Source organism: Gobio gobio (genome assembly GCF_949357685.1).
Source record: "Gobio gobio genome assembly, chromosome: 15".
NCBI classification, from domain to species: Eukaryota; Metazoa; Chordata; class Actinopteri; order Cypriniformes; family Gobionidae; genus Gobio; species Gobio gobio.
The window spans coordinates 43,891,390-43,908,141 of record NC_137108.1 but is presented as its reverse complement, the minus strand read 5'-3'; the positions used below and the strand labels follow the sequence as shown (position 1 = coordinate 43,908,141).

General features: G+C 36.5%; 2 protein-coding genes across 3 annotated transcripts; both read right to left on the bottom strand.

Moving 5' to 3' along the window:
• Positions 1-4,850: 4,850 nt before the first annotated feature.
• On the bottom strand, positions 4,851-6,032 carry LOC307138318 (protein rapunzel-like; the record flags this gene model as incomplete). The annotated part of the gene is made up of 1 exon (XM_079836556.1): positions 4,851-6,032. One exon carries the CDS (start codon positions 6,030-6,032, stop codon positions 4,851-4,853), a length of 1,182 nt encoding a protein of 393 aa, XP_079692682.1.
• A 3,790-nt stretch (positions 6,033-9,822) lies between these two features.
• Positions 9,823-16,541, bottom strand: LOC307138491 (protein rapunzel-like). 2 transcript variants are annotated; one of them, XM_079836815.1, is made up of 3 exons: positions 16,482-16,541; positions 12,631-12,706; positions 9,823-11,803 (listed from the first exon to the last, which is right to left on the bottom strand). In XM_079836815.1, exon 3 carries the CDS (start codon positions 11,758-11,760, stop codon positions 11,080-11,082), a length of 681 nt encoding a protein of 226 aa, XP_079692941.1. In that variant the 5' UTR covers positions 11,761-11,803; positions 12,631-12,706; positions 16,482-16,541; the 3' UTR covers positions 9,823-11,079. The 2 variants fall into 2 exon arrangements, with proteins under 2 accessions (XP_079692941.1, XP_079692940.1); XM_079836814.1 differs by lacking the exon at positions 12,631-12,706 and having other exon boundaries at positions 16,482-16,527.
• Between the last annotated feature and the right edge of the window lie 211 nt (positions 16,542-16,752).

Sequence of the window (16,752 nt, the reverse complement as noted above, 5' to 3'; positions counted from 1 at the left end):
AGATGTGGGAAGTATGAAATTTCCAAAATCACGCGATGACAGCATAATATTTAGTAACTCATTTTGGTTGAACTAACCTTTTTATGCTGACCCCCCCCCCCAGCACAAAGACATCAGTCTTTATGTAAAAACACTAACAGCAGGTCTGTATGTTTTAAAGAACATAATTTATTAGCAGTCATGTACAACATAATAACATACTGTAGCCAGGCCCTCCAGACTGAGTGTAAAATGATGGATTGTTCCCTCACTCCGCACTTCAGTGATCTTAATGAGTGGATCTGGAGAGCTGATCACAGCACTCTGGAGCTCGTCGTCCTTATATTAACAGCGAAAGGTTACTCACCCCCTGTGTCTGCAGGCCATGGCCAGAATCTGCTGACTTATGTGCAAAAGCAGTAATTTCATTAGACGTGGATTTGAGTGCTATGTGTGTCCACTTCAGAGAGTTAATAGCAATGAATGTCAACAATCCCTTATAAGTCATGTTGATGTGAAACAGGCCGTACAAAACAGGAAACTGAAATTAGATTTATTATTGGCATATCACAAAAATATGTAGGCCTAAATTGAAGATTTATGCATTTGAATTGCACATCAAATTTCTATTTGTTTGGATTACACAGTCTTAACATATACTAATAAACTTCATGATGCATATTTGTCATGGATGCGATAGGTAAGATCAAAGACTAAGAATAAACTGAATGTGTTTGAAATGCACAATAACCAGATTTAAATATTTATAATAAATAAATCAAATTTGTTTCAATCTCATATTTTAACTATTGAAAATTACTTAATATAATGTATAATATTACCACAGCTGGCCATATATGAATGCATGTTCATACTTTTTAACTGAATACATTTAAAGGGGCTATATGTGTTTTTCTGAAATTTAAACTCGCGACTGACACCTGTGGACAAAAAACAGAACTGCTCTTATTTTCTGCTCGCTCTCGCAGCGGTGGTGACGTCACATCCGCAGACAGCGTGGGAAAAAAACGACCCGACAGAAAATAGGAAAAATAGGATACAGGCTTATAGGTGCACCCACTGTGAGCGGACAAGGTGTCAGTATGCTCATCAGGAGATGTTTGAGTCATAAATGGTAAAATAAAAAGGCTATTGTTACGTTTATTTTGGGGGAAAAGTTACATATAGCCCCTTTAACTGTGTAACAATGAACAGATTTATCCTGATTATAAGCCATTTGAATGAGTGCATTTTGAAAATATGATTATTTAAATAAAATCAAATAGATGCAAGAAGTTAATAATCAAATATGCCAGGATTTTATGAGTGCAGAAATCATACCTGTTTCTTTTATGACAAATATGCATCCCATTTAGTTTGATCATATTGTTTATATTGTTTGTAGCGGTGTACTCCAAATTTGATATGCAATTCAAAAACATGAATCTTACTTTTAGGCCTAAATATTTTGTTGAGTGTATGATCTTGAAAAAAAGCTAAACCAGTAAACATTAGAACCTATGTTGTTTCTTGGAAATGTATACAAAATTCAACTTTGAACTGGCATGAATTTTTAAAGGGTGTATTTAAGTCTGAAATCATGATGAGCTCTCTGCTGTGCACACGTGTACATTAGTTTCCTGAGACGTCATGCCGTGGGCTGTTTTATGGCTGATGAGGAACAGATACTGTCAGCTCAGGTTATTATCATGCAGGCTAAATGGGGAAGCACTTTTCTTTGGCAGTAACATTGCTCTCATTGCTTCAGTTTTTATTACCACAAAGCATTTGTTTACATAACATCACAACTTTTAACATGTTTGCTGCCTATTGCGTTTAAAGGGAATGTTTTCAAATAGACATTCAGATACATTATGACATTATGATGTGCAAACATGCTAATTAAAACGAGAGGCTGCTCACTGCAGAGCAAATGGAGATAGACGTCTGGCAAGGAGGAGCGAATGTAATTTGGGCTTAATGGGTGGAGCTAGAATATCCAACCACTCCCTAACTCTATCCACAACTCTATCTCTCCACCCTATTAGAAGTCCAGAGAGGAGGAGCGAATGTAATTTGGGCAAATGGGTGGAGCTAGAATATCCAACCACTCCTTAACCCTACCCACAAATCCCTCCACCCCATTAGACGTCCAGAGAGGAGGAGATGGATGCCATTTGTCTCTGCAGTGAGCACCACTTGAGTAATACAGCACAAATAGCCAACCTATTTTGTTTGAAAATATTGCAGTTGATCAGTAAATCATGATAAGTATATTTGTGTACATCTTGCATTTTAAACATTGATTTTTTTTAATTTATGTATATATATATATATATATATATATATATATATATATATATATATATATATATATATATATATATATATATATATATATATATATATATATATATATATATATATATATATATATATATATATATATATATATATATATATTATATTTATATATATATTATATATATATATATTATATATATATATATATATATTAGGGATGCAACAATAGAGTTAGTCCACGGTTCAATACATACCTCGGTTTTTAACCACGGTTTTCGGTTCGGTTCGGTTCTGATGGCTTGTCACATCAGTTTTTTTCTATTCTATTTTAAGCGACAGAAACAGCAAGAGGTTAAGCAGAAAAAATACTCTTTTTTTTATTTCTTTATTTTCTTTCTTTATTTTACTTAAAATAATTGAAAAACCTTACTTAAACTTAAAACTTTACTTAAAAACCCTTGTACACATTCCTAGTGTATTGTAAAATATAAAATAAATATATATAAAGATTTACACTGGCAGCTCAGAGCAGTACAGCAGCATTTAAGTATGAAATCGAATGAATAAATGTAAAATTAAAACACTACATAGACTTCACTATAAAATATACATGATTCTTATTAAAGCTACTGTATTAATGTTTTTCAGTCAAGAGCATTGAGTGATTTTCTCTTTGTCTTTTGTTGTTGTATATAAACATTAAAGAGATAGTTCACTCAAAAATGAAAATTCTGTCATCAAGAAATTAATATAGGTTTGGAACAATATTAGAGTGAGTAAATAATGACATAATTTTAGAGGTGAACTGTCCCTTTAAGGGCAGCGTGTTCACGTGTTCAACTGTCCCTTTAAGACCTCAACACATCTAATCTACAGACACGCGCCGATTTTACTTTCACTTTAGACATAACCGACTGTGTTTATGTAAACCTTGTGTGTATTTGACAGTATTAGCAAAGTAAGACTTCTTAGTCCAGTAATCGCGTGTTTGACAGGCGTTTAGTGCGCGCGCTTGGAAGAGCGCATGTTTAACCGGCAAGGCTGTAAAACGCATGCATATAATGAACGTTTGTGATTGTGAATTACTAACTGTTATAGTGTTCCGTGAGTATAACTCTACCACTAACGTGTGATGTGAATGTATGTCCCGTGGTTCAGTATATTGGGATGGAGTCAAATGATAGAATTTGTAAAAAATTATTAATTAAATACAAAACCGAAAAACCGCAATTCACAAGCGCGTATTGAACCGTGAAGGCCGTACCGAACGGTTCAATATTATATTGAGAATTGTGGCATCCCTAATATATATATATATATATTAGTGGTGGGCATAAATTAATTTTTTTAATCTAGATTAATCTCACTGTAATCTTGGAATTCATCTAGATTAAAATGGCTAATTTGAATTCTGCCGAAGGCATTCAGAATATGTGTGGTCGTAAGTGATCGTTTGTCTTTTTGTAGTTTGAATAATAAATAACTTCTGTCCCTTTAAGACCTGACACACGCATGGATCCCAAACACTGTTCCTGTGAGCTGGTTACGACTGTGTTTACGTTAAACCATAGGTTAAAACTCACCAATATGGGCATTGAGACATTTTTGAGTGTATTTGACCATTAATACGCTGGAAAAAGGATCACATTTTTGCACTTGTATGTCAGAGGCGGCTTTATTAATATGTGATGCGAGCACGAAATCTGCGGGAATTAGTAGAATTAACGTTATGTGCAACCCCGCGCGAAATTCAGACCGGTCACACATGAGGAAAAATTCAACAGAACACCCGTTTGCTAATGGACCCGTTTGTTCAGAGGATTAAACGGACTGAATGAGAGGAGGCGGGTGCATGTCAACTCGCTGTCAGTCGGAGAGGAGAGCGCAGCTGATATCGATACTGTAGAAAATGAGTATCGTATCGTTTCAGATATTTCAGTATCGATACATAGCGAAATATGGATATTTTTGACAACACTAGTAGGCATACACAGGTTCAAAGACTCGTTCTCTCGCCCCCTACAGTGTAATTCGGCTAGGTATACATCCGCGCTAAAATATCAAGGTGAAAGTCATCATATCTTGCGTAGTATAGACCCAGCTCCCAACTCAATTTTGAGAATAGATTAACGGCAATATTTTTTTTATCGCCCGATAAGAACGCCGATAACGGCCCACCACTAATATATATATATTTTAACTTTTGCGTTGTCAATACAAGATCTTGACCAAAAATCGATGTACCTCTTGATGGAAATAACAGGTGCATCATTTTTTGGTCAATATCTCATATTGACAATGCAAGAGTCCATCACTCTGTAAAGTCTCCTCCAGCACATCCCATAGACTTTCAATGAATTTAAGGTCTCTGGAGGTGAAAATGATTCTTCATGCTCCCTCCCAACCATTCTTTCACAATTTGAGCCTGATGAATCTTGACATTGTCATCCTAGAATATGGCCATGATGTGTCTTCCTACATGGTTGTTCACGAAATGAAAAGCTACACACTCCATCAATTAGGGTTAGAAGAACTGTTGCCATACATATAACATGCTATGTCTAAATCTACTCTGCATGCACACAGACATTGACGTTCTTGTGTTTGTCCCAGTAGTGACATTCTTCAGGAAAACTCGACACAGCAAAGCTCTCCTTGTGACGACTGACGGCGTGAACCAGAAACCCGGATAACTGCTTCTCCAGAAGCTCCACGACAGCTTTGGCATCTCCCTTCTTTGCAGGACCGTCCATCATCTGTTTTATGCTCTCATTGGGCACAGGCTGAGGGGCGCTGCAGAACGAGACCACCAGGTTTATGTCATTTCCTTGAGATACTTCAAAGTAACTCTGTCCGGTCACACACTGAAAGTTCTGTCCAGCTCTGAAGTTTCTAATTTTGCCCAAGTTACTAACAACTCTGATGGACCAGCTCACCCAGTCGTACTTCTTCACCAGGAAGTCCAGCAGTTCCTTGGCCGTTTCCTGGAGGTTCCCGTCCTCTCTCTCCTTCACAAGCCTCTTGATGTCCAGTTCAGCTTGCTCTGGAAACGAATGCACACATTTCTCTATCGTTTCCTTCATTTTCAGCTCAATTTCTTGGATCTTCGCACTCCACTCTCGAATCTTCTCCTGCTCAGCCTCTTCGCCCTGAGTAAGGAAACAATATCCCAGCAGAGCGATTATTCCCAGGCAGAGCAGCTCCTTCATCCTGACGCAGAAGTCTTCCAGGACTCTTCTGTTTCTGCCCTCGTATTGTTCCACAACCTCCAGGATTGGCTCCCCAAAAGTGCTGTTCCCCAACACAGCATCATAAAGCACGCAGAGGTTTTTCTCTCCACCTGTTATTAAAAAATGCTCTAAGAACAAGCGTTTTTTGACCTCTTTATACTCCGGTTTGGCCTCCAGAATGTCAATGTATTTTCTAAACTGGTTTCGCATATTTTCCTCCACAGAGAAGAACTGGGTATCCAAACGTCTCCTCCTAATCTCAGAGTCGATGTCTTGTAGCTGAGACGAGAGGACATCTAATTTGCTCCTCACAACTAGAAACTGATCTTTGACATATGTGATCTCCTTGCTTTCCACATTGTTGAGGACGAGCTTGAGGACTGGAGCTGCAGCCTCGAAAAGCGGCGACATCTCTCCAACAGCGCTGGCCAGCACCTCGGCTCCTCTCTCAAACATCTCCATTACTGCTTCAATGGCCTCCTTCTTCTGGGCTACAACCCTCTCTAGTGGACTGGACATTTCTTTAAAAGCAAAACCACAACACACAAGATACATTTGTAAATTATTTAAGCAAACTGCTATTTGCATAATGAACTCTTTCCCTGTCATTGGTGGAATTTTATGCCAATCCATGGGTGCGTCCCAATCAGTAGTCAGGGCACTGATCAGGGAGTCGGCCATTTTAAGGGCTGTCTCAATAGCAAAATCCTTCCAGAGCAAATCTTTACATTACATATACAAATACATTTATTTATTATGGTTTATGTTCAAATATGTGAAAAAGGTTTTGTTTAATTGTGTCGTTCACTGTCAAGTGGCAAGATAAATTACTGTTTTGTTTAGCTTTCTTCTACAAGGTAAATTATCAGACTGAGGCATCGTAAGACAAAAAAAAGTGCATCACCACTTTCGTCAGCTATTTTAAATGTATGTTATCATAAATGACACATACAGAGGACATTCATATAAATGTATGAGGAAAGGTTCATGGTTTGAATCTTCACATACACCCCTGAATAGTTAAAGTGGCTTTTAAATATCAACCATGCATCAAAGGAAAAAAATGCTTTATAATATTGATGTTCAATAACATAATGAATCATTTAGGTTACATTTGAGAATCCAGAGTTCAAGACACACCTTGCTAATCTCTCTAAAGCTCTAATGCAGTCATGCACCTCCTGTCCTAATTATGCGCATCCTTGAGATAACATCATCATATAGCAAAAATATTTAAACAGGTTTCTCACGCCTCTCAGGATGAAGAGCCGCCGGAAAGACCTCCAAGTTTCCAAATTATTCCCACAGTTTCAGGTTCGATTTCAAAGCAAAATGTCGTGATCGAATGCTCACTGTGGAAAAGATGTGCGTGTATGTGTGTGTGTGTGTGTGTGAGAGAGAGAGAGAGAGAGACGGAGAGAGAGAGAGTTGTGCGCGCTCTGATAGGTTTGGGGTCGTTTTTGGAAAGCTGTTGGTAACTGTCGGATCAATGGCTATTTGACAGCAGTGTATTTTTATAGTTTGTTTGCAGATGGATCTATGATGTCCTGTTCAGACATCTATTTTTACACGAGACTGTTTAATTGCAGATTATTTGTGCGTCGTGCGCAACATCTCACGCGCTACTGGACTGACATGAACGTGCGCAGATTTGGGATTTTGGTATCTCAATATCCAAAAAAGGTATTTCACATGCAATTTTATAGCATAGATTGTATACTATTTATATCGTTATACTATTCTATAGTGCTACATTTTGTTATAGACGTATCACGATCCTCGAGTGTTAATAGATTGTGTCTGCAGTCAGTAATAATGAACAGCTCATGGACTATACACTTGCTCTTTTCGAAGCAATTTTGTTATTTTTATGAAAATGTTTAAAATATTTACTTTATTTATTTAGCTAAGTTAATAGACTGAGTCTAGTTGGCATACTTTTTCCTTTATGCTAGTTTTTTTTTTAGGATAATTGATTTTGAAAATAGCTAATGTTTTTAGAGAAATAAGTTGACGTTTCCACTATATAAATTAAAATGTATTAAGTAGCAACATATACGAAATTGTGAGAGAATGAGGGTGTGGGTGTGACAACTTGCCCCAACATATGCTTATGAAATGTGACCTTGAGCCATTTAAAGTCTACCTTGACTCTTTTTCTGATGTAATTCAGTGTGGTTTTTATGCATGGCAGCTTATTTATCCAATAGCTATTATAAAATAGAATATGACGATATTGTAATTTTAGTTTTAAGAACTGAATTTACAAAAAGAGTCTTCATTTCACACAGTTTTTAACTTAGTGTTTGACAACAACTGATAACCACTGCTAGAGAAATGCATGTATATGCAATAGATTTTTTTTTTTAGACAACAATATTATGATTCATATCTTTATAGTCTTGCATATCTCTCTACATATCTTATAGACTTTTTGACAACTGGTCTCTGTTCCTCAGAAGAAGGACAAGGACGGTGAATGTAATGCATTATTCTTCTATTGTGTTTCCACACCTTTTCTTATTTCTTTTAGTCATGTAAATCCCCCTTGAGGGCTCTCTCTCTCTCTCTCTCTCTCTCTCTCTCTCTGTTTATTTATTTATTGCAATTACAACCTAGTTGTCTGTAATTTATAATTTTTTTTTATGGTTTTAGTTTGAATTGCTCTGAATTGTCTACCTGAAGGTAGAGACCGGTGTGCTTTCAGAATTGACCTTTTCTCTGCAAGTGAGGCATGTCATCAAGAGAGATCACAACCTATCAATGTTGAGAGACCGCATAATGTATTCCGATCTGACTTCTCTGCTTCTGAACCAGGATTTGGCTGAAGAATTGCTGATCGGAAAGTCACACTGGGTAAAGTGATTCTCTAAATTTCTTTACTTATAATGGACTATCATATCTTTTATTGATTTAGTGATAATTTTATATGTTCTTCGATTTTCATCAAGCTATTATCCACAATCATGTTCTTTGGCATGAAGCTGCTATTATTATTATCATCTCAATCATAATAAAGACTGTTTACAGTGTAGAATAACTATAGATCAGCTAGATAATCTGGGACATCTAGTGCATTATATATATATATATATATATATATATATATATATATATATATATATATATATATATATATATATATATATATATATATATATATATATATATATACATACATACATACATACATACATACATACATACATACATACATACATACATACATACATACATACATACATACATACATACATACATACATACATACATACATACATACATACATACATACATACATACATACATACATACATACATACATACATACATACATACATACATACATACATACATACATACATACATACATACATACATACATACATACATACATACATACATACATACATACATACATACATACATACATACATACATACATACATACATACATACATACATACATACATACATACATACATACACATATATATATATATATATATATATATATATATATATATATATATATATATATATATACATACATACATACATACTGTTTTTTAAGTATGATCAATTTGCATGTTTAAGTCATTTCAACTGAAATTGCATTAAACTGACTTGAATTCGTTGAATAAGTAAAACATTTTGACGAGTTAAAGCAATGTAAAAACATATGTTGTCATAACTTATTGATCATATAATTTTCAATGTCAAACCAACATTTATTCAGACACCTTTTCACATTATCACAGATTACCAAGCAATGCTTAATTTTGTTCAGTCTGTGGTGTAAAAGGTCGCATTAGCAATTAAAGAAAAAACATTTTATACTGTAAGTCCACTGTAGGAAGAATTTGAGATATAATATTTCACAGTTTACTTTATTTTGCTATCCTCACATACATAAATTAACTATAGTGTCCTGCACCCAAAAAAAGTGGTTCCTCTATGATTACGATGAAGAACGATTTTTTTGTGCCATATAGAACCTTTTTTTTTTTTAGAGTGTATATATGTGAACTTTTTTCAAGACAAAAAATATATTTTTTATAGAAGGCTAGATTTATATAATTGCATTTCATTATGTATCTATTTCATTATGTTAATGTAATTTAATAATTGCATCAGCAGAGTAAAAATACATTTTTACATTTTGAAATCAGTTTTTTTCAACAGAAATTAATCAATCAAAACTTACTTTAGCTTTTCATCTAAAACAAAATTAATTTCCTATCATCACTGTAAAGCTGCTTTGAAGCAATCTGTGTTGTGAAACATGCTATAGAAATAAAGGAGACTTGACTTGACTTAATTTTATTTCCCATGTAAACTGTTACATTAAAATATATTGGACAAAAACCTCAAAACACTATGATTCAAAGCACAACCGCAGTGGCCTTCACTTTGACACTATTGGCTGACTGAAACTGTGTCTTGAAATAAAAGAAAGAGTGAGAATTTCTCATATCTTTATTCATAATACTGCATAAATGAGACAATGCCAGAAGAATATAGCAATAGAAAGCCAGTCTAGAGAGAGAGAGAGAGAGAGAGAGAGAGAGAGAGAGAGATTTACAGAAAAAGCTATATAAGTAATTAGGATTACAGATTTGTAACATTAATTGACATTAAAGATTTTTTATAATTATTTTGACTTTGGCTTGGGCAGATTCAGTTTTAGTGCATGTAGTAAACTGTACAGAAAGACATCACTGTCAGAAAATAATATCGCTGTAAGACAGTATAATATAACTTTTGTTTCACAAGTGCAAATTTTGCAGGAACACATTATAGGAATGGGTTAACAGATTGTTCAGGGTTGCTAAGCAGATGCTACATTGTTTTGAGTGGTTGATAGGTGGTTGCTAGGATGTTGATAAGGAGTTACTAGGTGTTCTGTGTGGATACTAGGGGGTTGCTAGGTGTCCTGGCAGGTTGCTAGATCATTACTACACTGTAAACCCTAACGGCCAAAATAATTATTTGGTTTGAGTAGAGCCAACTCAAATGAAACAAATTAGTTCAATCAAATTAAGTTTTATGAGTATTTAGAAATTACTTTTTCTTTTGAGTTCACAAAACGGACACATTTTAAGTAATCAGAATTGTTTCATTGCCTTGAGTTTTATGAACTTGTTTCTTTTAATTTAGACAAACTTAAATTCAATTGAAGCTGGATTTCTATTTACCAGCATGCTTTGCCACTGCACTCGAAAGCGAGAGTGCTAAAATTAAGTGTTATATAATGTTTTTTTGTGCACGATTGTGCACGTGGTGTTTAATGTTTTGCTATGTTACTTAAGAAGGGTTTCTGTTATGTTGGGGGGGTGACCGTCATGGTGATAAGAGTGTTATAAGTGATCCGACAGTTATATGGATGGATAGATAGGCGGATGGATGGATTGACAGACAGATGTATGGGTGGATGGATGGATAGATAGATAGATTGATTGATTACGGTTTTGAGAGGTTATGAGAGCATTAGTTGTTGGGATGTTCTAAGTAGTTGCTAGGGCATTGAAATAGACAGAAAGACAGATGAAAAGTGTGGTCAAAGTCACTCATAAGTAATCAGCTCTTCTGACATTTTTTTGGCCACATCTTTCATTTTCTCTTCCCACTCGATGCGCAGAGCTTCCTCATCATCTCCAACGATGGATGCATAACCCATGAGAGCAATGAGGCCGATGCAGAAAAGGTATGTGAGTCGCGTGCAGAGGTTTTCCATGACGCGCTGGTCACCCTGCGAATGCTTCATGTACACCTCTAGAATGGGCTGGCTGAAGAGCTTTGATTCGCCCATCACCGCACCATAGAGTGTGTACAGGTTCTGATCACACTGATTGAGCACAAAGCTCATTTCAAATTCCTTCTTGCGCTGTTCGTGTGCTGCCGACGCCTCCACGGTGTCCATGAATTTGTAGAACTGATTACGAATGTTTTCTTCTACACGACAGTACAGGCCATCCACCGTCTCCTTCCTGATCTGAAGCAACACGTTCTGATTCTGCTGCGAAATTTCATCCAGGGCTCGGTTCACACTGCCAAACTCACGTTTGAGTTTCTGAATGTCTTCATCGTCCACATGGTGCAGCACCACCCGGATGAGAGAGCCGGCCACGCCGAAGATGGGATTGACCACCGCTGCTGCCGACGAGATGGTGGCCACACATTCTAGAACCTTCACAAGGCCCCTCTTCAGCTTCTCTGGGCCGTCGAATACCTCATTTTCAGCCATTGTGTCTGGAGGAAGAGCCAGCGATGTTTACCTGAAGAAGAAACTGGTGATGCAAAGACACACAATGTGCTGTTAAAATGCTATTATTTAGTTAGAAGAATCTTTACACAGCTCCTTTCTATATAACAAGCTCATGATCACTATATAAACTTGTATAGAAAGTTAACATTTTCTGTTCCTCACACACACTTCTTGTTTGACTTCGTCATCGTTCCCGTCAAATATCCACAAGGCTGATGGCATCTCCATGTAGTATACAGTAGGTCTACATGTTTCTTTCCCGGATGAATCAGCGTTTTTGAACGAATCAGTTAATGATTTAATGACTCACTCATAAAGAGTCGATTTTCGATTTGATTCAGTGAATTAAATGATACAATTGTCACTGGCCCCACCACAAAAAAGTAATAAATAAAGTTATTATTTTATGTTGTTTTGACAAGTAAACAGTCATTAATAAAACTACAAGCAATAGCACAAATAAATACAATAGAACAAACATATAAATGAAATAATCAGTGCGTAAAGATTTTCAGGAAGGTCTAACAGTCCCTGCTGTAACATCGCACAAGGTAAATAAGAGGATGACATCTAGCGGAGAAGACTACGATTCATGCCAATCAGAAATTATGTTCAATGTTTGCGTAAATAAATACGAACAAAAAACTTTGTTGCTTTTCGAAAATCGTATCGAATCGACCATATTTTAAGATTAATGGAAACGATTTACGAGTATTTTTTTTGCCCACACAAACATGCCAAATATTAAAAAAATAAAAGGATTACAATGTAAAAGATTATCATTGTGTATATAAAGACGAAAAATGCCTACATGTCATAATGGATAATCATTGCATGTATCAGAATTACCTATTTGCAGTAATGACGTATTAAATCGTCAGGTTGAGGGTGTCTATATTCCGCCATGTAAAGCTTAGTACATACTCTGCAAGAACAAAGAAATTTGTTAATTTTCTCGAGGTGGCAAGAACAAGAACAAAGTTAATTCTGGCCAGTACATCCAATACTTCACGAGAAAAGCAGGTGCCGAACATCTCCGTTTCTCCGCATTAACCCCGCCCACTTTAAAATTCGGACCAATCACACAATAGTTCTCGGACACCCACAAGAAAAATGTTCTGCTCAGACGATGTGTCGAGAATGAGCTGCTAGAACTCCCAAACCAGGGCTCCGAGAACAAAATGACGCCATTTTGTCCTCGCAGCCCTGGGAGCAAGAATTTTTTCTCTGTTCTTGCGAAGTATGTAGCGGCCTTAAATAGTGAATTCACCATGGTGCAAGCGCAACTGGCTTTTAAAGGGAATGGGAGATGGACTCTGGTTTATTGCACGTTATGCCCAAAACACACCACAAGGGGTACAACCCTTTTGGACCATGCGCCGACCATTTTTTCTGTTGTTAAACTAGCATGTGCTAAAGGACCATGCGCTTAGATGGTTAAAATACACTCTAAAAAAAAATTGTGCTATATGGCACTAAAAGTGGTTCTTGGCTCGTAATCATAGGGGAACCTCTTTAAGTGCTGTATAGCACCAATCTTGGTGCTTCAGTGGTTCTTCAGCGGCCCTTTGGCTGAGGTGCTATATAGCACCGCTATCATATACAGAACATGTTAAGATATGGTGCTATATAGCACCAAAAGTGGTTCCCCTATGATTAGGAGCCAACACTCATAATCATAGGGGAACTGAATTTTCCCGCCAATATTGTAGAGCCTGACAGCCTGTCTAATGCTGCGTTCACACCAAAATCGTGTCTTCCGCGTCTAGTTGGACGCTTGAACATTTTTAATCCATTCGCGCGTCCACAGCAAATTGGACGTATAAATAGAGCGTTTGAGGCGAAATAAACGCACGTTCAAGGCGCTCCTGGAGAAATATGTCATAAAACACCACTCTGCCTCTTTTCATTTTCTTTAAAAATATATATTAAACATTAATAGCCACACAAATGTGGTCCAATGCACTACCTACATTATCTTCACTGCATGTAGCCTATATTTAAGTATCCTAAAAAAATAAAGTTATGAAACTTCTCTTTGCCCTCAGTCAAAACGATTTGGCAGACAACAAATTATAGATTCATGACACCAAAGATTGCCCGTTAGATCTGCACAAGAGGACCAGCGGCAAACGTCAGAAGGACTGGCAGAGGAAAGGCTGCTCTCGCTGGGGTTAACGAACGGTGATTGCCCGATGATTGCCTGGAGCTCACAACTCCTAAAACGCAAGATAATTTTTTTAAAATAGGCGATCTCTTTATAAATAAACCACAGATTTGAGCTTTAAACAACTACATTCTAACCTGAAACAGTCTTAAAATCTCATTTTGTGACACAATAGTAGTATTTTTAAATTATGCAGGGTTTCTCATCACGTCACTTTACCACGTGACAGCAGCAAGCAGGCTCCTGATTGGTTAACGCGGCGCCAATTGACGCCAAAGTTCACATTTTTCAACTCGGGCGTCAGACGCGAATTCGCTTCAAACGCGTGAATGCAAAAAAAGCACCACTCGCGCGCAAGACGCTCAATTGACCTATCGGTAAGCCCCGCCCCCCTTAGTTACTGTTGCTAACTCGGACAAACAAACGGAGTTGCTATATCTTACAATGACAGCTGTCAGTGTGAAAACCTTATCCCAAGATGTTTTTAGACACAGAATGTAGCGTATACCCCATCCGAATGAAGCCCACACTTTACTGATGGTTTATCAAGTTTATTATGTTCTTTTCACTCCAAAAAATCATCGTAAGAGCTGAACAAACAAAGCATAAGAAGTAGGGCTGTCAAAAGATTAATCGCGATTAATCGCATCCAAAATAAAAGTTTGTGTTTACATAATATATGTGTGTGTACTCTGTTAATTATTATTTATTTATAAATACACACACAAGCATGTATATATTTAAGAAAAAAATATTATTTTTTATAAATAAGACATTTATATTTATATATATTATAGATTATATACATGTATATACAGTATATACATGCAAATATTTCTTAATTATATACATGAATGTGTGTGTATTTATATATAAATAATAATTAACAGAGTACACACACATATATTATGTAAATACAAACTTTTATTTTGGATGCGATTAATCACGATTAATCTTTTGACAGCCCTAATAAGAAGTGCGCATTAACATTCACAAACTCTCTCTCTCTCCGTGGCATTACCATTAACATACACAGCAAATTACACAAAAACACTCATACAACTAACAGTAAACAAACATACACACAGAGCTTATGACTTTTCGGGTGTAATCTGTGTAAACTTTGTATTTGCAAAACAACTCCGATAAACTGCGAGTGCGAGCTCTCCCGTGTTCACTACTCGTAGACTATAATACCCATCACAATAGGAGTCCTCCTTAGTAAGACAGATAATGTAGACCTTAAACAAATCTTAAATTAAATTAATTTACATTTAACCAGATTAATATGGAGGCATTGGAATGTGTTTTTGACCTAACCTTATACTGTTAACGTTACATGACGTGAGAACAGTTAGTTATTTCGGTTTGTATGTTAGCAGGGACTTTAATCGTAACTTAATGAGAGTATGACAAACAGAAAATCCTCTCAGGATCCCTGGAATCAGTGTTGTAATACCTCAGGCACGACATTTTAGCTTTTTTGTACCATTCACACCATCAACCCGATGAGAGCTTCAGATTTCCCAATGTTTCTATGGCGCTGACACCTAAAGATGTCCGAGTTCCGGTCCCAGCGCAACTGATACTCAACTGCTATTGGCTCATCTGCGTTTGAGGGGAGGGGCTTACCGATAGGTCAATTCACGATCGCGCCGCGCGGAATCGCGTTAATCGCGTGGGACCTCCAGACGCCATTGACATGGCCGCGGCGAGTATAAACAAGGCTTAACTATTGAAATCACTCGCTCCTGACGTTCTATTCGCGTTTGGTGTGAATGCAGTGTGAAACATATAAAGCATATATAAAACTTCTTACAGAATACTTTTATATAGCTTTTCTGTCCTTTTGGAGAATGTATGTGGTCACTGTGAGCTGTTGTTGAATGGAAAAGTTGGACAATCCTAAAGTTCTTCTTTTGTGTTTCACAGGAAAAACAACAACTGCAGAAACCAGAATGCAGATTTGGAATGATACGAGGGTAAGTAAATAACAACAGATAATTTTTATTATTATTATTATTATTATTTAAATGTTCCTTAATATGACCCTAAATGATAAAATGGGCTCTTACTTTGAATTGTCTTCTGGGATGAAGGCAGTTTGCTTATGATATCATAAATAAATGTACTTTCAAGAACCTGATAGAGCTGAGATAAAGCAAGATTTTTTTTGGGGGGCAGTTTTTCTTTTACTAAGCTTTTCATTTTACAGTGGGATGGGTGTTTGTTTTGCAACTCTGGGATCAAGATAGAACATTTACAACTTTTTCAAGCAAAATGACAACAGTTTAACATCCCTGTTTTCTCAAGCAATGTGAGTATTTGAAAGGCTTCATCCCATGAACTTCATTCAGTCTGTCCTGTTATAGCTCCCTCTAGCGGCTGCTCCGTGTTTCCTTGTTCATGCTGAGAATTGTTTTCTCTTTCTGCCATTTTCAAACTTTAACAAACGATACCTGAAAAATCTATACATTTTCATGTATTTTAATAACACTATCTAGTTGCCTGTAATGAATGTTGCATTTCTTACCTCTTCAGTTTGCTACCTCCCTCGTCTGTATGTCTTCCCAGCAGTCACTGCAGGATGGGCAGTTTCATATGAGCTCAGTGTGGAGGGGTGTACAGATGGACTATACCATTATCTTACAGGGTCCTGCTAAATTAGATAATATCATTTCACACAAGCTCTATCTATCTATCTATCTATCTATCTATCTATCTATCTATCTATCTATCTATCTATCTATCTATCTATCTATCTATCTATCTATCTATCTATCTGTCTGTCTGTCTGTCTGTCT

What these genes read in the sequence shown, in the direction of transcription:
- LOC307138491 (XM_079836815.1), bottom strand. Translation starts at nt 11,760, where the DNA reads ATGGCTGAAAATGAGGTATTCGACGGCCCAGAGAAGCTGAAGAGGGGC.